The sequence below is a fragment of the Mustela nivalis genome (assembly GCF_964662115.1).
Source record: "Mustela nivalis genome assembly, chromosome: 10".
Classification (NCBI taxonomy): Eukaryota; Metazoa; Chordata; class Mammalia; order Carnivora; family Mustelidae; genus Mustela; species Mustela nivalis.
In genome coordinates this window covers 99,536,580-99,560,402 of record NC_139029.1, presented here as the reverse complement: position 1 = coordinate 99,560,402, position 23,823 = coordinate 99,536,580, and the positions used below count along the sequence as shown (strand labels likewise).

The following is a 23,823-nucleotide window of genomic DNA, read 5'->3' as shown; positions in this document are numbered from 1 at the left end:
CTCCATCTGCTGGATCCAACTGCATGGGGTCTTCTCCCCGACTCCCTGGTGGAGTCATCTGCTGGGAAGGGGTTTCAGCTTGGGGGTTGCTCGGAGAAACCCCACTGTCTTACAGGTCACATTTCTCCTCCCCTATTCTCGGAACACCCTTCCTTCTGGCCCGAATGGAACCAGCCTTGCCAGCCACCTGGGACAAGGGGGATCACTTGGCCACTTGCTTGGGTCAGTCGAAGCATTTCTAGCATCACCCCCTGTGCATGGGAAACGTTGCTATTTATACCGAAGCCTCAGTGCTTTCCAAGGAGTTCGCTCACCCCCTGTGAGTTGGGAGGGGAGTGTTCTTGCCTGATGCTGTGGCTGGGAACAGGCGCCAGGGACTTCCTGAGTCTGGGGTGGGGAGCCCAGGGGCTCCGGGGCCTGCACTCGTTGCATCTGCCGCTCCAGACCCCTGGGGGGCTCTCACCAGCGTGGCTCCTCCAGCCACTCGGCCATGTGCCCCAGGGGTTCTTGTCACCCAGAGACCGAGATGTGGGGAGGGCTGAGCAGCTAAAGCACCTGGAAACTCAGCAGTAACAAGCCTGTTCATTCTCTCCAGGGACCGAGACAGCAGGGTCTTCAAACAGGCACTTCCTCCGACTGGCTGTGACAGTCACTCCCCCGTGACGGCAGCTGGGGATGTGCTGTGACATCAGGGTGCCCGCGTTACGTCATCCACTGGGGGCTTCCATCCGGGGTGTGCTCTCTTGTACCCACCAGCCCTCTTTCTCCCGGCTCAGGGCCCCCAGTCATCTTCAGACCCGAAATCCACCCCCTCACAGGCCCCTCTGACCACACCGGTTTCTCAAGAAACTGACCACCCAACCCAGGTGGCAGCGTTTCTAACTTGTCTCCCCTTGGTCTGTAACCCCTTCTGGGGGTCCCGTTTGGAACCCTGCTCTAGGCCCCAAGCCCCTTGATGACAGGTTTGTCCAGACTTCTCAGGTCAGTCTTCTCCCAGCTCTTGGCTTGGGCAGGCAGAATTGGGTCCCCGTCCCAGTTCTACACCTTTATGGGCAATGTAGGCTTAACCATGTTACTACACTTCTGGGAGCCTCTGTTTTTCCATCTGTGTGATGGGAATAATACTACCATCTACCTTCTAGTGAAGGGGGACATGCAGCAGGCAAAGCATGGGCATAGTGATTGGCACGTGGCGAAGGTTCAGTGAACGACGTGTGTGTGTGTGTGTGTGTGTGTGTGTGTGTGTGAGCACACGCATATGAATGTGTGTATCCCTCCCGAGGCTTGACGCCTTCACTGTATTTTTTTCTTCATCTACCAATTCGAGCACCACGGGGCTACATCATCTCTCTCTTCTCAAGAATCCTGGTTATTTATTTTGTCCTTCCTCTCACTTTATGGCTTTCTAACCTCTTCTCCCACCCCCGTTTCCTAGCCCTTTGGGGGCTTTCATTTCTCCTGCTCATTTTAAATGGTTTACAGTAGCAACATATCAACGTTGCTGACATTTCCAGTCCTATCTAACGGGACGGGGAGTGGAAGCTGATGGACTAGCTGCAGAATTAATTGAAGCAATGAATAATTTTTAAAAAAAATAAGGAAAACTTACGAAGGATGTATATAGGCAATTCACAAAAGAGCAAGTCCAATTGATTAAAAAAAAACACACATAAAACGCTTTCAGACTCTAGCAATCAGGGAATGTAAATTTCAGCAGCAATGAGCTACTTCTTTGCCTCTATCAGAATGACCTACATTTTAAGCCTGACGGTACCTCTTGCTGGCGGGAATGTGGAAAAAGGTCACCTTAGTCCTCGTTCTTGGGTGGCGTGCAATCTCTGCTTCTTGGGAAGCAATCTGGCAACATCCACTAAAAATGAAAACTAAAAATACATATATCCATCCCACTTCTGGGAATCAACCCCACAGAAATAAAAAGACAGCTAACCCAGAGACAATGTGGTTTGAACTGTGTGGGTCCCCATATATGCAGATTTTTCCCCCATAAACACAGTACAGCCCTGTAAATGCATTTTCCCTTCTTACGATTTTCTTAATAATGTTTTCTTTTCTCTGGCTCGCTTCATTGTAGGAATGCACGAGATAATGCATAGGACATCCAAAGTGTGTGTTAATTGACCGTTTATGATGTTGGCAAGACTTCCGGTCAACAGTAGGTTACTTGGTAAAATTTTTGGAGAGTTGAAAGTTACAGATGGATTTTGGACCATGCGGGTCAGCGCCCCAAACCGTGTGCCACTGTGCCGGAATATACGACTAGATGCACAAGGATGTGTAACAAATCGTTGCTTCTGGTGGAAAACAAAACCTAGAAACACAGAAAATGTCCTTCAGGGCAGGGAGGGTGAATAGATTAGGACATGTGCGGAAATATTCTGCAGCCCTTAAAAAGAGCAGTTGGGCCTCAGTCCGGTGATTCGTAGGGATATCCATGAGTAATTCGTGAGAAAAAGTGGAGGGCAGGAAATTGTACACAAAATTATCCCACTTTTGGGGTGCCTGGGTGGCTCCGTGGGTTAAAACCTCTGCCTTCAACTCAGGTCATGATCTCAGGGTCCTGGGTTCGAGCCCCACGTGGGCTCTCTGCTCGGCGGGGAGCCTGCTTCTCCCTGTCTCTCTGCCTGCTGCTCTGCCTGCTTGTGATCTCTCTCTCTGTTAAGTAAATAAATAAAATCTTAAAAAAAAAAAAATTACCCCACTTTTAAGAAGAACTATGTCCTCCTTCCCCGCCCTCTGGCCCCATTGTGTATGTGAGCCAAAACACATGAGTGTGGAGGAAACGTGGCAGCGGCCAGACCCAGCTGTCATCCTGCTTTCGGAGGTTGATGGGAGGAGGTGCGGGAGGATCCCATCAGAAGAAGAAAAAAAATGGACTGTATCAAAATTAAAACAATATATATAACATAATCCCATTTCTCCATTAATGTCCAAGTGTGGGGGGGGGGGTATATGTGAGAAGGAAATTTAAATTGCATCTATGTATCTTGAACACTTTTGTTAACCCAAAACATGCATATGTACATTCCTTTACCAGTAGTTGACACAGAGTCAAGGCCTTTGCATTGAGAATATGTCTGATTTTTTGGAGTTCTGCTCTACTGTGCCTTTGTACAAAAATCACACCCTCGCTGCATTGTCTACCATCTCTAATGGTTTCCGTGGAGCAGAGAGCGAACTTAGACACTTGAAAACAGGTTGAGTACAGGAGCCTTGTAGAAACCAGGCTTTGCCTCTCTGTTCTTTCCCGTTGTCTTACCTACCTCCAGCTCAACAATAACCTTATTTTAGGATCTCTTCTTTATTAAATTTCTCCGAACTGTCAACGTGGCTCTTACAGAAACAATAACTCTTTCACACCCACATTTCCCCAGCTTATGTGACATTCACTGAAGCACCCCAGCATGGAACAGGTTTGGGGACAGACACCTCTCACTGCAGGTGACATTCGGGTCAACAGGGAAGCCACAGAACCCTCTCTGGCCCGTGCATCCAGTGTGCTTTCACGGGGAGAAGGGATGGGGTCACCTAGCCTGGCAAGTCAGGCAGGAGAGGCGAGAGCTCACGTGCGGTGCGTTGGGGAATGGGGAGCTGCCGGGCTCTCTCCAGCTCTCTATGTGACTCAGTCAGTTACTCTGTGATTGAAATATTTGCTGTTGGGAATGAGTGCAGAAGTCAGCAGACACAGCAGATCCACCCTTTTACCAAACATTAGATAGCATTTCGCTGCCAGGGCAAGAAGGCAGGGGTAAGGGGCTTGACTGGGGTGTGGTGGTGGGCGGTCCACGGGTTTGCCATCCTGTCTTGGGACAGGAGGTGCAGCACTGGCACTGGGACAGTCTCCTAACTTGCTAAGTAACTTTGAACATACCATTTGAGGTCGCTACACCTGTTCCCCTCTCGGCAAAAGGGGGCGACACCCTCGCACTGACAGTTTCCCTGAGGCTCAAATGGGATGGGTCTTCATAGCCGTGGTTACTACTGGGAGAGGACCAGCCAGGCAGGCTCTTTCAGATGTGCGTACCTTACACCCCATCTGCAGCAACAGGATGGGAAGAGGCATTCCGTCCCTTCCACAGGCAGCAAGGTTTACAGCAAAGAATGTGATCTTGGAGCAGAGGGACAGGGTCTGGCCACACTTCCAGCAGGAGCTTGCTGCTTTGGACAGGTCACTTCATCTCTCTGAGCATCCGCCTGTCCCCTGGGAAATGGAGGACTAGAGTCGGAAAATCATACATGGCTCAAGCCGATCTGGTGAGGATCGCATAGAGCTTCTGAGTCCAAAGGCGTCTGGAACCCAGGAGAGACTCAATAGACACTATTCTTGTGGATGTGATTCTTAGTCCACAAACTAAGACAAGAAAGAAATGGAATGTCCTCTAGTGTCCATAACTCAACTGACTTCTGACTCTGAGCTCTCATTTCTCTTCGTTGGTGGAAAACATAAACCTCCGCCCTTCTCAGGGAATGCCCCACTGTGGCATTGCAGTCTGTGACTGTACGTTGTAAAGGACATTGGGGTGGAGGTTACTTGGCCCTGGCTTCCCAGTCACACAGGCTGGGACTCACTGTCCTGTGCCCAGTCTCTCTATTGCTTGGAGGGCATATTTAGAGCATACAATTGTCTTCATGGCTTGGGGTTACAGAGCCAGGAAAAAAAAACATGGATGCAAGACAATAGGGAAGCATGGAGTCAGTGGTGAGGCAGAGAGTTGTGTGCCTCTAAAGTCATCCAAATTAAAAAAAAAAAATTAACACTGTGAAGACTACACAAAACACACCTAGAGGTTGACTCTTTCCCACTCTGTGGATTCAATGAGCCCTCATTCTCTTAGAGCTCTACCTCACCCCTTCTGATGCCCCTCTGGTTCCCTGTTTTATTCTTCTCTTAGCCCTTAATACTGTACTTCCCTTATTTATCTGGTTTCATGTCTGTCTTCCCCACTAGAATGTAGGCCCAGGAAGGCAGACTTCTGTCAGTTTTGTTTACTGTTTTATCCCAAGTGTCTACAACAGTGCCTGGCACATAGTAGGTACTCAGTTAACATATTGGATGGATGGATGGATGGATGGATGGATGGATGGATGGATGACTTCATTGTTGAATGAATGAATTGGTTTTCTTTCTTTTCCTCCTATGATACTTCTGCTATCAGAAGGTTCTCAGCTGGGCTGGGACTAGGGTGCTCAGTCCAGTGAGGTAGGCCAGTGAGATGCTCAGCTAGGGTGCAAAATTGAAGGGGGCACCAAAAGAACTCAGTAATCAAGATAAATTAATATTTCATGCAATATTTTTAAGATTCAAAATTAACACAAAAAAATCTGTGAAGAACCAAATCTCAGCATTTTAAACAAACATGAGATCTGAAAGGCTTTGTAATGAGCTAAAGTTGGTCGGAAATGAAGATCACCCCTTGGTCAAGAGAAATTCTTCCCCCACCCCCACCCCCACCCTAGGGAACAGCAGGGGTGACAATATTTTTAACTCCTGTGGGTGAGGTAAACCTGGATGCTTGAGCCAGACGGGTGTTGGCCTCCAAGTCCTGGCCGGGCTTGCATAGCACCAGGGGGTAGAGCCGGCTCCTGGGGCAGGTCTCAGCAGCCATCATCAGCCTACCTGGTCAAGAGAAATTCTTCAACATGGTAAGGTCATCTATTGAAAATTAAGATAAGCAAAGAAGTAGACTTTGAAATTCTTACTAATGAGTTTTTCATCAAAGCCAGGAAAGTACCATTCTGATAAACACTATTTTAGGGTATAAATACAATATTTAAACTTAAAATATTGTTGAGTTTTAATACACCTACTGTTCAATTTTTCAAAAGAAAAAAAAATTTTTTTTTTGTTACCGAAATGTTCTAGAAAAATCTCGCTTGTTAAGAAAATGTATACAGATGTGTAGATAGGGGCACGCATTTTTTCCCTTTTGCTCCAGTCTCTAAATGGGTTGGCCAGGAGAGGTGTGTCGATTAAGTGGTTTCATGACTCATCTTTAAACAGGTTCTAACTGCTCTGGTGTGAACTGCTTGCATCCGAAGGAATGAAGGCAGTGGGGGTGGGGGGGGCGGATTTCAGGAGGCGGGTGAGGGAGGCAGTCTTCACTGGGGTGCTTTTCAAACGACTCTCAAATCAACACACGTACATCTACTACTTTATTTTTGTTTTGTTTCTCATTTTTTCCTTTTTCCTTTAAAAAAAAAACCTTAAAATTCAATTTAGTTAGCATATAGTGTATTATTAGTTTCAGAGATAGAATTCAATGATTCATCAGTTGCATATAACACCCAGAGCTCAATACATCACATGACTTCCTTACCGCCGGGGACCCACTTAACCCATCCCCCGACCTACCTCCCCTCCCACAACCCTGTTTCTTTCCTATGATTAAGAGTCTCTTACGGTTTGCCTCCTTCTCAATTTTTGCCTTATTTTATTTTTCCTTCCCTTGCCCTATGTTCATCTGTTTTGTTTCTTAAATTCCACATATGAGTGAAACCATATATTTGCTCTTTCTCTGACTGACTTATTTCACTTAGCCTATATACACTCTAATTCCACCCACATCATTACAAATGGCAAGATATATACACATCTTCTTTATCCACTCAGCTGTCAGTGGACATCTGGGCTCTTCCCACAGTTTGGCTCTTGTGGACATTGCTGCTATGAACATTCGGGTGCACGTGCCCCTTCGGATCACTACATTTGTTATCTTTAGGGTAAATACCCAATAGTGCAACTGTTGGGTCATAGGGTAGCTGTATTTTCAACATTTTGAGGAACTTCCATGCTGTTTTCCAGAGTGGCCGCACCAGCTTGCATTCCCACCAACAGTGTAGGAGGGTTCCCCTTTCTCCGCATCCTCGCCAACGCCTGTCATTTCCTGACTTGTTGATTTTAGCCATTCGGACCGGTGTGAGGTGGTATCTCATTGTGCTTTTGATTTGTATTTCCCTGATCAGAGACCAACTACTTTAATCAATAGTTTTCTTTTTGCATGAAAGACTCTTGAAGAATAAACCGTGAAGAAGAAAAAAGAGATCAAGAAGAGGAAGAGGCTAGAGAGAGAGGAAGGACTCAAACTCCCCAGATGTCAGATATTAACACGGGCTGCCCAGGGAGCCCACACATCCGCTCACTTCACTCTCGCTTCCGCCATCCCCGGCCACTCTTGCTCCGGCCACACGGGCCCTGGCAGGCTGCTGGGCCGCTGCCAAGCCTCTCACTACATGGCCCAGTGGCCAGGGCTGTGCTTCCTCAGGCTGACGGACACACACATCTGACCTTTTAGTTGAGGGTGGGGGGCGTAAAACTGAGGGTTCAGAGGTCTCCCAACTATCTGGGGAAGAGTGACCACATGCCTCTAACTTCTCATAGTATAGCTTGGTGGGGAAGAGTCCTTCGGCGGTGCCCGGCCTGGGTTGGAGCCCTGATTCTTTCACTTGTGACCGGCTGAGCTTGGACAGGTGTCTGTGGCTTTCCTCCTGCATGAATCGGAGAGAAAATGTACCTGCCAGTCCCTTAGTGGGGGGGCCTTCTGGTGGGGCCAGAGGCCTCAGGAAGGAGCACCAGCGACGCAGAGACGAGGCTGAGGGCAGGGAGCGGAGGGTCCAGTGCTGACTGTGGAAGGGAGGTTCCACTGGCTCTGCAGGGGGACACCCCAGAAGGAGGAGCGGGCCTGGGAAGGGGAGTGTGGGAGAAGATGGGTGAGCCAGGCTGTGGCTGCTGGGCACAACATGACTAAGGGTGGCCAGGAGGGGACACACAGTGGAAGGATCTGTCTCAAGATTTTTTTTTTTTTAAGATTTAATTTATTTATTTGAGATAGAGAGCAAGCATGAGCAGGGTGGGTCGTGGGCAGGGGGAGAAGAGGAGAAGCGGACTCTCCGCTGAGCGAAACCCCTGATGCGGGGCTCCATCCCAGGAAACTGAGATCATGACCTGAGTCGAGGGCAGACGCTGAACTGACTGAGCCACCCAGGTGCCTGTGTCTCAAATTTTTTAAAAAATAATATTTTATTTATTTGACAGAGATCACAAGTAGGCAGAGAGCAGGCAGAGAGAGAGGAAGGGAAGCAGGCTCCCCACCAAGCAGAGAGCCCAATGCGGGGTTCAATCCCAGGACCCTGGGATCATGACCTGAGCCAAAGGCTTAACCCACTGAGCCACTCAGGCGCCCCCCCATGTCTCAAGATTCTAAGTCGGACTCTGGTTCGTGACACGTTCATAGACTCACTGGCGGGTGTTTGAAGCTAGATGATTGTTCTGGGCTCTGACTTCCAAAAAGAAGGTTACTTTGTCCTCTGGTAATTTTCAGCCCCAGGCAGAGCAGGGAAAATTGTAGTTGGGATCCTGAGATTAGGGAAGTTGCCTACATCTCCCATCAGCCTCCAGGGCTGAGCCAGCTGATGGGGAAGGCTGGTGCTGGGGAGGGGGGACCCCCACCTTGAACTAATAACTTAGTTTTTTGTTGTAATAATGGCTTTATCAGGACATAATTCACACACAGCACAAGCCATTCATTTGAAGTGTACAATGTGATGGTTTTAGTCCAACAGTTATGCATTTACTACAATATTAAAACATTGTCATCACCCCAAAAAGAAACCATGCCCTCATTAGCAGTCCCTCCTTCCCCTGACCCTGCATCCTCCTTCCAACCCTGGGCCACTAGAAATCCACTTTTTAGCTCTAGAGATGTGCCTATTCTGGACATTTTGCACGGACAAAATCATACCGTCTCTTCGGATTGGCTTCTCTCCCTGAGCACGTTTTCAAGGCTCACGCATGGTATAGCATGTATCAGACCCTGGTAGGTTTTTTGTTTTGTTTTGTTTTGCTTTTTTAAAGTAGGCTCCTTACCCAGCAGGGAGCGCAACATGGGGCTTGAACCCATGACCTGATCTGAAACCAAGAGTCGGACACTTGCTTAACCTTCTGAGCCACCCAGGCGTCCTCAGATCCTCATTACTTTCTACACCAGCTACCAGCCCATTGTCTGAATGGACCACATTTATCTTTTCCTCGTGGACGGACATATGGCTTGTTCTCACTATTTGGCTATTATGAGTAATGATCTATGAACATTCATACGCAAGTTTTTGTGTAACATGTTTTTATTTCTCTTGGGTATATACCAAGGAGTGGAACAGCCGGATCGTATGGCTGTAATTCCTTTGTTCTTTGTATAGGCTTCCATTTTAGGACTTTGTACACTCTCCGCAAGTGCTCACAGATCTGTTCACCCTATCACATCACAAGCTCTCCTCTCGTATACCCCACAGAACCGGGCACCTACAGTACTAACTCTGTGGGAGTCAAATGTTGCTTACAGACACGGCAAGGTGAAGCTGGAGAGCTGCCCACCAGATCCTAGGTGGGCGGGGTGGGGGGCATCCCTGGTAACCTTGACAAGCAGTGGGGACCACAGCCTGATAGAAGTAGGTTCAAGAAAGGAGGGGAGGAGTCAGAAAAAAGGAAGTACAGACCCTTTCTTTTGAGAAAATTTTCCGTTTATGATAGTGGAAAATTAAGACAAGGGCCAGTTGGGGAAGTGAATCAAGGGTATTTTGGTTTTTTGAAGATATGGAAATGACATTCTGTTTGTGTGACGTAGCAGAAAGGTGAATGCTGATGACGTGCGAGACAGACAAGGAGTGATCTCCTTAAGCAGATGAAGGCGGGTGGGATCCCACCCAGAAGCAGCGTTATAGAAGGAACATTTTGTCCTAAGACTCATATTTTGAGACCCTAAATCCCATATGACTCTATTTGGAGACAGAACCGTGAACAGGTGACAAAGGTTAAATGGGGTCAAGAGAGGGAAACCTGCTCTGATAGAGCTGGTGCCCTCAGAAGAAGAGAAAGGGACACCAGGGCTCTTTCCCAGCCATGAGAGGACACAGCAAGAAGGCAGCCACCTGCAAACCGGGAAGAGAGCCCTCACCAGGAACCAAGCCAGCCGGCACCTTGATCTTGAGACTTTCTAGCCTCTAGAACCGTGAGAAAATAAATTTGTTTTTTAAGTCGCCCAGTCTAAATTCTGTTTTTTTTTTAAATATTTTATTTATTTATTTGAGAGAGAGTGAGAGAGAGCATGAGAGGTGAAGAGGTCAGAGGGAGAAGCAGACTCCCCATGGAGCTGGGAGCCCGATGTGGGACTTGATCCCTGAACTCCAGGATCGTGACCTGAGCCAAAGGCAGTCGCTTAACCAACTGAGCCACCCAGGCGCCCTAAATTCTGTTTTTTTTTTTTTTAAAGATTTTATTTATTTATTTGACAGAGAGAAATCACAAGTAGGCAGAGAGGCAGGCAGAGAGAGAGAGAGGAGGAAGCAGGCTCCCTGCTGAGCAGAGAGCCCGATGTGGGACTCGATCCCAGGACCCTGAGATCATGACCTGAGCCGAAGGCAGCGGCTTAACCACTGAGCCACCCAGGCGCCCCTAAATTCTGTTTTTTAAGTTACTCGTATTTTGTTATGGTAGCCCCAGCAGACAAAGACAAGGTCGGGGAGACTGGGTTCAGGAGGAGCAAGGAGTGTTCAAACAGTCACAGGAGGGGAAGCAAAAGACACGGCTGCCAACGCAGCCGGGTGTGCAGATACGTGGTGGGACGTTTTTCTGGATGCTTTTGTTTCGGTGACAGAGGAAGTGAGGCAAGCCGCCGAGCATGCGGACACAGTGCTACAGGTCTAGGAAGAGAGAGGAAGAGAAAGTGAGCAGACCTGGGCAATGATGCAAGGCCATCTGAGAGCCACTTCAGCCCCCTGGGGATCTGCAGTCCAAGATGACCCGACTCAGCCCAGGGCTGTCTTTGCCTGCAGGGGTGCTTGGCAGCTCAGGTGCGGGGAGGGAACCAGCAGAGGTGACTCTGCCCACCTTGTTAGGATCTGGCCAAATGAGGACAAGTGGGAGGGTAGAAGAGTAAAGGTAGAGGAGTCACTCTCACGATGAACATGGAAACCCAGCGTGGCTCGGGGAACAAGAGGTCGCTGCAGCAGCAGGCCAGTGGGGGTCTGTGGGGGTCTGTGGAGCAGGGCCCGCAGGGAGAGATGTGTAAGATGTAGAGAGGAGCAGGGACACTTGTAACAGGGACTGTGAGGGGCTGCAGGCATTGCTGGTGGAAGGTCAGGGACAAGACCACGGCAGTGACTGCTGGGAAGGGACGGGGGGCAAGATGCTTGGGGCAGACCATGCCAGGGCACCGGATCTGGGGTTCTGAAAGCACACTCAGATTCGGAAGGGAGGCGCATTAGGAGAGTGATCTGGGCTTAGCGCTAAAATCTTCACAGGTTGAGGAACAACGAAGATGCTAGAAAAGGGAATGTCTGGTAGTGCTGATCTACTGGTTTGCCCATCAGAACCGAGGAAGGAGGCATGGGCTGGAAGCAGAAAGGAGCCAAGAGGACGCCAGGCCTCCTTCTTGCCCAGGGTCCAAGGAGCCCAAGAGAGGAAGCAGCTGGCCCTTGAGAGGGCATCGGGAAGCATCAGCCTCAGGGAGAGTCGGGTTCTGGTGAGAACAGAATGGTGGAGGGAACATTCATAGCAGAGAATCCTAGGAATCTTGCTACTAATGAAGGGGTCAGAAACGGCCTTACAGAGCGTCTGGAGATGAAGGTCCAAAAGGCGAAGGAAGGTCTGGGAGTCCCAGGCTCCCCAGGGCCTGAAATAAAAGGGTTTCACAAGATGATCCAGACACACGTGTTGATAGGAAGCTTTGCTGCCCAGAGGTAGAAGGAGCAGGGGGAAGAAGGGCTCTTCCCAAGAGTACTCGGGGCTCCCAGGCCCCCACCTCATTCTTGCTGGTAACTGTGAGGGGGCCAGAGAGAGCAGTCTCATGGGGCTCCTTTCAGCACGCTTTGCCTTGGTGTGATAAAGCAGTGTTTCCTCTTTCAGGCTGAAGACTCTCATGTGACAGGAGCTCCAGGGGTAGTGCGGGTTCAGGAGCTAAGGGCCTTGGACGTTGGTATGTATGATGGCGACTCAAGGGATAGCCAGCGCCATCTGTTCCTCATTCAGGAGAGGCTGTTGGTCTGCATTTGTATAGGACTTCAGAGTTTTTAAGAGTTCTCTGCTGTTTCCCTGCCCATGTGACAGCTAACACCAGACACTGAGTGCGTTAAGAGACCTTCATGTGGCAAGTCCCCCTCAGTGTAGATGGCGGCAATCTGGTCTTAGCGAAGTAAACGGAAGACCCATGTGTTCTCACCTCCTATCAAGAGCCACGGATCCAGCACACGGAACGTGTTTTGTCCATCTCCTCACTCCACTACCCATCCTGCAATGAATTCTTTTCCCTCTAAGACAAAAGAGCAGCGGAGGACGGATCTAAGTAAAAATCCTTCACCTCCTGAGGTAGATGACTCAGAACAGTTTTCTGACCTAAGAGGAAAAAATAAAGCCAAACCACCTACCATTTAGGGTATATTTACATATTTACATGTGTATATCTGATAGAAAATTAGCAGTAAGAAACTGAGAATCAAAAACTATTTACAGTATGTAGTTGGAGACCAGAGCAGGGATAGGGTAGATACTAGTTCTGGTTAATAGTTGATATTTCTTCAAAAAAAACTCTTCCAGTGGAGGGTCACTTCAGATTAGAGTTCCAAAATGTCCTTGAAGATGACAGAATACTTGAACAGCAAATCAGATGGCTTTTGATTCCATTATTTAAATAACTTAGTCACTATACATTTGATCATCTTGAAGTACTGGTCAACTGGGGCTATAAGAAAAAAGATTTTCTGTTAGTAACTTGTAAAATGCAAACCAAGTTACCCTCCTATTCTACTGGGAGTAGACCTTTTATAATGAAGCCATCAAAGCCAAGGGCTCCACGGCGCAGAGATGAAGGGAGATGGGTCTTGAGCCCTCCTGAGACGGTAGCTGGAGGCCCACTGGAAGTAGCCCCTTCAGTGCGAGGCACTCACATTCAGTCCCGTTTCCTCAAACCGACCCAGTCTTGGAGCGTCATTGAGACCTCCGAAGAACAAAGCTGAGACCTTAAGGACTGTTATGTGAGCTGTCGCTCCTTCTGGGGGCTATCTGCTCCTGGCCACATGTGGCTCCTGGGGATGGTTTCCGCTCCTCCTCAACCTCTCTTCCTGATGAGTCATCTCTGCAGTGATGACAGGACAATCCGGGGTTGGCTCAGAAGAAACGAGTCCAGGCACAAAGCTGCAGCAAAGCCTGGACATGCCCCTTCACACCCCCCTGCCTGTTCTTGCCTCATGCCTTCCCTACCGCCTATACTTCCTCGGTCAGGCCAGACCCACTGGGTGCAGCCCAGACCACACCAGGGCTCCCCAAATATCTGTGCCCCATTGGTGACCAGAGATCATAAAGAGTGAGTGCTGCAGTCACAGGGATTAGGGAAAAGGAAGAAGATTATGAGCTTTCCTATTAAGAATCTAACAGGTACCTGGGTGGCTCAGTCACTTAAGCGGCTGCCTTAGGCTCAGGTCAGGGTCCTGGAGTCCCAGGATCAAGCCCCACGTCGTCGGGCTCCCTGCTCGGAGCCTGCTTCTCCCTCTTCCTCTCCCTCTGCCTCTCCCTCTGCCTCTCCCTTCTGCTTGTTCTCTCTCTCGAATAAATAAATAAGTAAATCTTAAAAATAAAAAAAAATTTTTTTAAAGAATCTAATAGAATCCAAAAATGGGTGCTGTGAATTTTTGAGGGGCATGAAGTGAGAGGTGCTTCCCAAATGTGTCCCGGCAGGCAGAGCACTCCTCAGAGCAGGGGCAGGGCTGGGTGGCCGCACTCCTCACCCATGCCCACACGGGTTGCTCCTCCTGCCTCTCCAGCTCCCCTTCAGGCTGAGACACCCCCACAGACTACAGATCTTTTTTCCCAGAGAAACAGGGCTCTCGGCTCCCTTTTTAGCTTGGGTGACTCTGTGACCTGTCTTCCAGGCGTTCACACAAAAATAGAGATGACCAGCACTCCTGGAAATTGTCGACATTGAACTGTCTGGCTGAAAAGTGTGGTATGAGCCTGTTTTTCTCTCAGCACTCTGAAATGTGCTTGGCTGTCCTTGGATATATTCTAAGTGGATCTAGCTCTTTCAGACACTGTCCTCACAGAAACGTGAAAATTTGGCCTTTGTTCCTGGCTATGCTTGTCCCCTCCCCCACTACTCTTCCAACTGCCCCCCCCCAACTCCGCCATATATGTAACTAATAATTGAGTTTAAGGAATTCCCACTGTGGCTATAGTGGCCTCTTTAAATGTAACAATTAGTATTAAGTAGGTTGTAAATATACAAAGTACAAAATCTGAACAGTAAACAAAAATACACCAAGAGCTGTGAGTGAGCTCCCACACCCAGCTCCAGGCTACCCAGGTCTCTCCCCAGGAGGTCACCCTCAGATGTCACTTTTACCTTCCAAGACTCATTATCCCAAAGCAGTGCTTCTCTTGCTTGGCAGAGCTCTCCTGCTCAAGAGCCTCCGATGGCTCCCTATTCTCATACTGCTCCAGCTTAATGCTCCCGACTTCACTCTTTTGCCACCAACTCAGCTTGATGCTAAGCAGACCAGTCTCTCGGTCAAATAAACCACGAGGGTCTAGCTCCCCTCCATGTCTTTGCCCCTGCTGCCTCCCCGGCTGGAATGCCTTCTCCACTCCACCCTGCTCTGAAGATCTAGCTGGCATCCCACTCCCCTCAGAGCCTTCGTGATGATTCTGGCCTCTTCACCCACCTCGGGTGGCTGCCCAGCCCAGACCACCCCTATCACACATGCTGGCCCATTGCCCGGGGCCTCAGCCCATCTGTTTATGTACTCATCCGCTCTCTCCAGTGTGCCCACACACTGCTCGAGGGGGGAGCCCTAACATACCCCTTCTCTGAACCCCACACAGTGGAGGCCTCCCTGGGCACATGATCTCAAGCCACCAGCGAACACAGAGCCTCACCTTGCTGGCACAGAGGGACCTCCGTGAAAGTGTGCTGAATGGAGAGAGCAGCCAGCGAGGGCATGAGCTCTGGGATACTCCGTCACCTCTCCCAGCAGCCCTGGCTCACAGCCTCCCCTGAACGACAGCGGCAGTCCTGTTCTGATGGCCGCCCCTCCGCTGTCACCAGCAGGGTCCCAGCAGAGGCCGGCCCAGAATCTCGCCCTCCCCGGCAGTCATGCTCACTGCTGCCAATTGGTAATCCCCACCTCTGACCACAGACCCTTGTCCTCTCTCTCCCCCTTCCCTGCTGGCACACCTGTTCCTCACCTCACTGACCGCTGCTCACCCTCTCTCCAGCCCCCTCCGCATGGCCTCCTGGCCCATTGACCCCTCCTCACAGCCTTGATAGGAGCCTCCCAGAGCTGCCCCAGGCCTCCAGCCAGCCTCCCTGGTAACCTGGGTGTGTTTCACCCAGCAGCTGGGGAGAAAGGGACCTTCTGAGCCCATGGGCCCCGCCGCAGGCAGGTGCTCCCTGCTGCACAGCAGCCCTTCCTCATTCCCACTCCTACCGCTGACCCCGGGGGCATTCTCAAAAATCAGCAACTCACTCAATAAAGCCAAAGAAGACGTCTTGCCCACCCACCCTCCCCAGTCTCTTCTCACCGTTAATATGCAGCCGCTGCCCTGAGGGTCACTAGCAAGGGCCAATCTGGCTCTCTGCCCTGACTCACGACCCAGCCCCAGCTCCTCCACTCAGCCTGTCACCCAAGGACTTGTCTTTCTTGGTGACCTCAGACGCTCAGGGCATCGGTTACTAATGAAGGTGCACCCCAAGCTGGAGCTCCAGGCGCAGCCCCGGAAGCCACTTCAGCAATTGTGCACCAGACCTCGGGACCCGTGTAATGCGCCAGAAGCCCACACTCAGCGTGTCATAGCACAGACCCGGCTTCCCAACCCAGAGCCCCGCCTGGGCACCAAGCGTCAGAATCCCTGCCACTTCTGGCTTTTTTCCGGGATAATAATAATATTCACAATCATCCTAGCGTGGTAACATTGATTAAGCTCCCCTCCAAGCCAGTCACTCTTCTCAGCGTTGTATTTTTCTTAACGTGTTTGTGCATGCTGCTACTTCTATGTGATCACCCACACTACTATTCCTCTCCTCTTGTTACGCCCTTCTTCCACAGAAGACAACTGAGGCACAGAGGGTTGAAGTGACTTGTTCAAGGCCCGGGAGAGATGAGCTGGCAGGGAACTCGCACCCCCAGCCCGGGCAGCCTGCCTGCTTAGCTGGAATGTTCGTCACTATGACTGCCACACCTCCTCCTGCAGCCGGCCCCCCACGGCAGCCCTGCCAGGGTGACCATGACTCGGGCTTTCTCTGCTTGGCTGCACTCTTCCATTTGTCCAGCAGCCCGTGTCCCCATCTCCAGCCTCTTGTCTACTAACGCCCCCTAAGCTCTGTCTGACACATAGCTCTGCTCAGAAACCCTCAGTGGTTTCCCAGAAAAAAACGACACAGACCTCTTGGCAACTCTCTCAGTATCTTGGCTTGGCCCAGTCTGCCAGTCCAGCCCTAGCTCCCTCTTCTCACCGACATTTGCTGTCCCAAAGAGGATGACTCGTCACTCCCTACCCTGCCTCACAGCCCTGAGTCCCTTTATTCTTCCCGCCACCCCCTAAAGCCCAGCTCCTGGGCTCCTTCCTGCCTCCCGACTGCCAAGGACCTGGCAGGGGACCGGGGTCCTTCTGGAGCCTCCATAGGGGAGTTTAGCCACATTGCTGCTGTTGACTGTGTGGATCCTAGCTTCGGCTTGTGATACAGGCCCAGGTCTGATCCTGGCTCCCAAAGTGAACCCAATCCTTGGTCCAGTTCTCCGGGGACAGGAGACGGAGGCTAACAGGATAACCCTCCGAGTCTGAAGACCCTGATTTGACCCAGCTCGATGACGTCTTAGCAATGGGCCCTGACTTCTCATAGTCACTGTCTCGGAGCAAGTGGTCACGATACCCCTGTGCAAAACCCACTGCGAGGGCGGGAGGTGACACCCGGAAACTGCTGAGCCCAGCACGGATGTCACTTACTACCATTCAAGAAAAGTGACAGATACACATGGTCCTCAAGGAAGAGGTGGCCCACATCAGGCCTGTTCTGGCTCTGCTGCATGATACCTAATTTACCCACTGCACAGTCTACAGGGTACTTACTCGGTTCTCTCTGTATCTCTGCCATATTTCAGAACACCTACAAATGAAGACATTTTCAACTCAGTTAAAGGACTGAAAAGCAAAGCTGAACGCTGCAGTTCCTGTGTGCCTGACGGAGACCTGATTCTGAAGCACTCGATATCAAAGCCCTGTTGAGCTGGTCTTCCCACCCTTCCAAATGCTAAAGCCAAACTAACTGCAGAGGGGGTCCAGGGACGTGTTCCAAGACGGCTCCTCACATGATAGGAAAATAAATGCAAACACTGCTAACAAAAATGGATATGTCTAGGGCAGCCCATGCACAAAGCTAAAGACATAGGGCAGGCTCGGATGGCGTGGGTCAGCACTGCCCAGGAATATGTGAGCCACCCGGGTCATTTAACAATTTTAGCAGTCGTATTACAAAGTGAAAAGAACAGGGTGAAATTCATTTTCAAAATGTTCTAATTTTGAAATTAAGGTTGTTTAATTTTGACACTATAATTTTTTTAAAACATGTCATGAATATTATCATTTTAACGTGTAATCAAAATAAACATTACTAATGAGATATTTTGCAGCCCTTTCCAAATTCGTCTTAAAAAGTCGGTGTGCATTTTACATTTGCAGCATGTGCTTTTGGACTCCCATGTTTCCCAGGTTCAATGACTGGCTCATGGCTTACCATTTTGGACAGCGCCATTTTGGATGTTAAGATGTGGCTTCCATACACGTACACATCAGTGTCCTCCCATAAAAGGCATCAGCCCTCGTCTGGAGCCAGGCTGGTGGTCCAGCAGCCTAGTCCACAAGCCTGACTGAACTCGTCCCGGTGTCTGTCACCTACAACTCACCGCCATCCCCCTCAGAAGGCTCCATGCCAAATGCCTCAGCCTTTCCCAAGTTATGGCTTTAGGGTGGTGAAGCCAGCTGAAGTAAGGATATTTTTCAAGATAATTTTTTTTTCAGGTTATAAGGTGCTACGGGTACTGACCATGGGAGTAATTAATTTCTTCTCCACTGGATGAACTTTTTAAAAAAGTTAAATCACCTGACTGCTTTGGAATTATATGGGCACTGAGTACACCTTCTTTTTTGGTTCAGGTATTCTGATGATAGATGCACAAGAATAATGATAATGGATAATGATTTTGGTTTCTGGGAACCCATCTGTTATGGAGCTGATGAACAATGATACTGTTATTTGGGGATTAAAAATAATTCTTTACAAGAACATTTGAGCTCCCTAAATATTTTACTCATTGGTAATGAAACCTCAAAACTTTCTTCAGCTGATTTTTATATCTTATTTAGAGGAGAGTCGACTGACTCATAATCTACCACTTAGGGATCCTCGTGGTATATGCAACCTTTAATATGGAAACAGTATCCCTGGGATATGACATGTTAGTGGCCAGGTACCAACAGTAGTTTAGCCACATTGCTGCTGTTGACTGTGTGGATCCTAGCTTTGGCTTGTGATACAGGCCCAGGTCTGATCCTGGCTCCCAAAGTGAACCCAATCCTTGGTCCAGTTCTCCGGGGACAGGAGACGGAGGCTGGCAGACAGATCTTTCTGCGATGATGGAATTTTTCTCTGTCTGGTCCGTCCTACCACGGTAGCCGCTAGCTCTGTGTGGCTACCGAGTACTTTACATGTAGACAGTTCAAATGAGGAAAGAAATTTTAAATTCAATTTAATGAATTGCTTTTATATTTAGACCACTCCACGTGGCCAGTGCCTACGGTACTGAGCAGCGCAGGTCTAGGGGAACATAAAATCTAAGTTGGTCCAAGACATGCATGTGAAATGACGTGGGACCCACATGCCATCACGTGGCTGAAAGGTGACTCTTCTGCATTCCCTGTGGGAGTAACAAATCAGCCTTACCAAGAGCCCTTTTGAAAAAGCAGATGTGGAGAAGAACAGGATGGGGGAACAGCCCACCCGTTCTCCAGGGCACATGGGCTGCCTTCGGTGCTGGCCCACATGTCTAGGGGACCCAGGATGGCTCAGGAAGGCAGTGCAAGTAATACCAGGCCTTTAGGACCCACTCCAAGTCACCCAACCCCAACAACAGCTTCCTCCTCCCCGGGACCCCCTTCTGGGCTAGAAGAATGGAAAGTAAAACCCTGGCAGCCAAGAGCAAGGGGTCTTGTGCAAAATCTAGCTTGGAGACCAGAGATATAATACATGTTGACACAGACCACAAGCAGAAGGAGGCTGGGGAATATCCAGCAGGGTTCCCACATCTGTAAAGCCTCCTAATGGTCTGAGGATTCCTTCCCCCCAAGACCATGCAAAATCTTGGCAAACCTGGCGGACCCCGCAACTTTGGATGATGAAGAACACAGGAAGAAACAGAAGCCTTGGTTTCTTTCCAAATGCCTAAAATTTCAAACTTTGCTTTAGTCTCTAAACTATTGACTTTCTGGCCTTTGAAAAACCAATTCGAGGTTGAAGCGGATTTTTTTGAAAGAAAGTATACATACCTCTTTTGAAAAACCAAAAAAATTGCTCCTGCTAGGGGTATGATTACTGCTGGTATAATTGCAAACCTGTTCCTTGAATGCTCTGTAAAAAAAATAAAAATAAAAATAAAGGAAGCTGATAAGAAAGAAGGAAATAGAATTAGCCAGATTGATCAAAACAGAGTCCAGGGGATTCTTCTTATTTGCAGATTCCATATCTACAATCCGCCTACTTGCTAAGATGTATGTGTCCTCCCCACGTCCATGCCACAGCATGTTCATGGTCCCTGGAGGACACATGCGGCAGGACGGCAAAAAACCCGATTGCTAGGTGGACATCTCCCCACTGAGGCTGAACCAGGCAACACTCCACCTTCTTCAGTCTTCTCCTCTAAGGTAAGTGTCCTATTCCTGGTCTGTGTACGGCCACATTTTTCATACGTTCATGCTTTTTGTTGGCTAATTGTCTAAAACAGCCCGGAACACGGCGCCAAAGTGCTGTGTAGCATTCCTAAGTGGAAGAAGGCTGAGATATTCCTTTCAGAGAAAATATATGTTTTTGTTAGATATGCTTTATCTAGGCATTAAGTCATGGCGCTGTTGGCCGAGAGTCCAATGTTCATGAATCAACAACACATCTATAATAAGGTGTCTTTAAATAGAAATGCACACAAAACAAGGTTGTTTACTGATTTCTTGCCAAAAATGTTGACCAGAAGCTTGCAGGAACCTAACACTGCATTTCCCAGAAGCAACATTCAGTATTCACTAATTGCGTATTCACGGTGACTTTATGACACACGACTACTGTAGATCAAGAGATCCAACAGTATTTATAAATAAACTTACCCCTATATGGTTGATACATAGCAAGCCCAGTGCTATTTATTAAAAGATGCAAACATTCCACTAGAAGTGTTGTTTCCAGCTAGCCCACACTGTCTGTGGAAGCTTAACTTAGCAACACGTGTCTGGTAGGGCACTGTGGTGGCAGTGCGTAACAAGGGCTCTGTAAAAACGTCCATCGTAAAGCAGCTACACAGTGTGCCCACAGTCTCACCGAACCATTATAAGAGTCGGAGCATGCTGCAAACCTCTTGCTGCCTCGGTTTCCTCCAGGGGTGGCTAAATGGGAGTGATACGTACACCTGTCTCAGAGGGCAGCTGGGAGCATCAGTTGAGTTAAGATCCTTGAGAACAGCTATAACCTATCACCATCAACCTAATGAGAACATGCTCTTGGTATCGCTACTGACATCCTTTGACCCTGCAAGTCCATTTCTACAGAAACGATCAGTGATGTGCTCTTCCCCTCCCTCCAGAAAAGGCACAAAGATGTTTACCGCAGCTTTCCTGACAATATCAAAAAGGTAACACAGGGCGCGTGGGTGGCTCAATGGGTTAAGCCTCTGCCTTCGGCTCAGGTCATGATCCTAGGATCTGGGATCCCAGAGTCCCATTGGGCTCTCTGCTCAGCAGGGGGCCTGCTTCCCCCCTCTCTCTCTGCCTGCCTCTCTGCCTACTTGTGATCTCTCTCTGTCTAATAAATAATCCTAAAAAAAAAAAAAAAAAAGCTAAAACAACCTATGTGTCCTCAGCAGAAAGGCAGGACATATTTACAATGTGGACTCCATCCAGCTGCTAAAAATCCAAAGGCAGAATACTTAAGCATATGGCAAAATGATCCCAGGGCACTGCTAAGGGAAGGCTGGGGTCACTGACAGCAACCACTGAGGGTTAAGAGAGAAGGGAGAGGCTGGGGAGGGGAGAGAGAAAGTGAATGAATAAATGAGAATGAGAATGTGAACACACACCCTTTCCTCTTATTCAGAACACACGTGGGTTAGAACAAACAGAAAGTCACCCACCTGTTTGATCTGAGAGGCCCCCAACCAGAAACTGCTAGTTACCTCCCTGTAACGCCCCCTATCCTTCCCCCGCTCTTTGGTGACAGAATTCAGATTTTCGGCTGGGCATGCTATCACTCCACTCACAGATTAGTTCCTCAGCCTTTCTTGCAACTGGGTTTGACCACGTGACTAAGTGCTGGGCACTGAGCTGTAGGGACGGCTGTGTGGATTTCTCCAAAGTCTCCCCTTTCTGGATCCTCCTGCCTGAACCAGTGGGCAAGGTGGGAGGAGCCAGGCTGCTGCTGGGTCTCTGACAACTTTATCGAGCGGCAATACGTCCAGGACTGCCTACTTTGGATATGTATGTATGTATGTACACACACACACACACACACACACCCCTAGTAGATAGATAGATAGATAGATAGATATAGATAGATACAGATTCTAATGTGAAAAAAGCCATCTTCATTTTCAAGCCACCAATATTTTTAAGAGTATTATTTTTAAACCGCTGAGTCTAATGGTACTTGATCCAGTCCCTTCCAAAAACCTTTCTCCCACGGATGATGCCATAGGCCACGCCCACTCTGGGACAGCAGATATTCAGGGGAGATGACAAAACAGTAACACAAGTTCTTCAGTCTGTTGTTCTTCCTCGGCGTCTGCTGCACAGACAGGTGCTCCCCCCGCTTCATGTGGCTCCTGATTGAGAGGTCACCTTGCTGGAGTTTTCTTCCTGCCTCCTGGGAGGTCCTTCTCTGTCCCCTCTGTGGGACACTTGTCCTCTCAACAGCCTCAAAATGCTGGAGTCCCTGAGACTCAGTCCCAGTCCACTGCTCTGTCTTATCTGCTCACCTAGTCCCACGGCTTTAAATGCCGACTGTACACTGAATCTGCCCATACTTCCTTCTCCCGTGCTAATGACTCCCCAGCGACCTAGACTCAAATCAAAACGCCTTACCTGAGGTCTCCACTTGAAATCTAACAGGCATCTCGAACATGTCCCAAACCAAACTTCTCATGTCCTCCACACACCTGCTGCCCTGCTTTCCAGTCTCAGGAAACCATGACACTGTTCATCCAGTGGCTTGAGCCAGAAATCTGGGGGTCATCTGTACATTTCTTATTTGGGACCCTTCTCCCCTACTCAAACCATTAGGAATTCCTTGTGGCTATATTTCCAACACGTACCCCAACCTGAACCACTGCTCCCAATCTGCTGCCTTTACAGCCTTCTGAGACACCATAACCTCTGGCTGAGACCCAGAGCTTCTAAATTAGGTGCACATACCCCAGGGAGTACACGAACTGACCGTCGAGGTGCAAAAATGCGAGACCCTCTGTTTACAATTTGCTACTTTTATCAGTCTTTATGTTTTTCCTATTTCATTTAAGTTTTAAAATGGTACAAGTTAGGGCACCTGGGTGGCTCAGTCGATTACGCATCCAGCTCTTGGTTTTGGCTCAGGCCATCATCTCATGGGTCGTGAAATCGAGCCCCGCATCAGGCTCTGCACTCAGAGCAAAGTCTGCTTGAGATGTTCTCTCTCCTTCTCCCTTTGCCCCTCCCCCAACTCACACATGTTTTCTCTCTAAAATAAATAAATACATCTTTAAAAATAAAATAAAACGGTACAAGTTATATTCATCTATTGGTCCCCATACCCAACTCCCCATTTTCCTTTGGGAATAGAACCCCTGTGTTTTAAGTCGGCGCATGCCCGGCCAGCCGGCAGGTAAGGAGGACACTTCCCCATCTCACCCAGGGGCCGTGGCCATGAACTCAGTCTGGCCAAGCTGCTGGCCCTGGAAGTGATGCATGCCACACTGGGTGGCTCTTTAAAGGGAAGGACTGTGCTCTCTCCTCTCCCTCCCACTTGCTTCAAGGTAAGTAGAGAAGTGAGCCCCTGTTTGAGTCCAGAGAGCACCATTTTTAAGCCATACCCATTTTGGTATATGTTTCCAAAAGATAAGGATTATCTATAAAGCACAACCATGCCATTATCATAGCTAAAAAAAAACTAAGGCCTTGATACAATCAAATAGGCGGTCACCACTTAAATCTCTCCTATTTTTTCACTTTTTTTTTGATTGTTTGTTTGAATCAGGTTCAAACAAGGTCCATACATTGCAATTAATTATAGGCTTCTTAAATCTCTTGACATTCTAAGCTCCCCCTCGCCTCTCTCTTTCTTCCCCTTATAATTTATTTATTAAAAAACCTGATCCCTGGTCCTACAGAACACCCCCATAGTCCATACTATCATTCCAATGGTACGGTTTTCTGGCAGCCAAGTCCTGTGCGTGAGTCAAAATCTATTCCTTAATTTGACTTATTTTAAGACATACAGAATCAGGATGATGTAATGGGGAAAACAAAAGGCTCCAGGATTC

The 23,823-nt window shown here is 48.8% G+C and overlaps 1 protein-coding gene across 2 annotated transcripts in view; it reads right to left on the bottom strand.

Annotated features, from left to right (window-relative positions):
• Positions 1-12,429: 12,429 nt before the first annotated feature.
• CD58 (CD58 molecule) overlaps positions 12,430-23,823 on the bottom strand; it is a 40,423-nt gene continuing 29,029 nt past the window's right edge. The window contains exons 4-6 of one of the 2 annotated variants that reach the window (XM_082684950.1): positions 19,598-19,679; positions 17,126-17,162; positions 12,430-12,746 (exon numbers count right to left, since the gene is read on the bottom strand). In XM_082684950.1, the coding sequence (XP_082541076.1) occupies positions 12,720-12,746; positions 17,126-17,162; positions 19,598-19,679 (146 nt within the window). In that variant the 3' untranslated portion in view covers positions 12,430-12,719. The remainder of the gene's footprint in view (positions 12,747-17,125; positions 17,163-19,597; positions 19,680-23,823) is intronic. The other variant, XM_082684951.1, reaches the window with a different exon arrangement.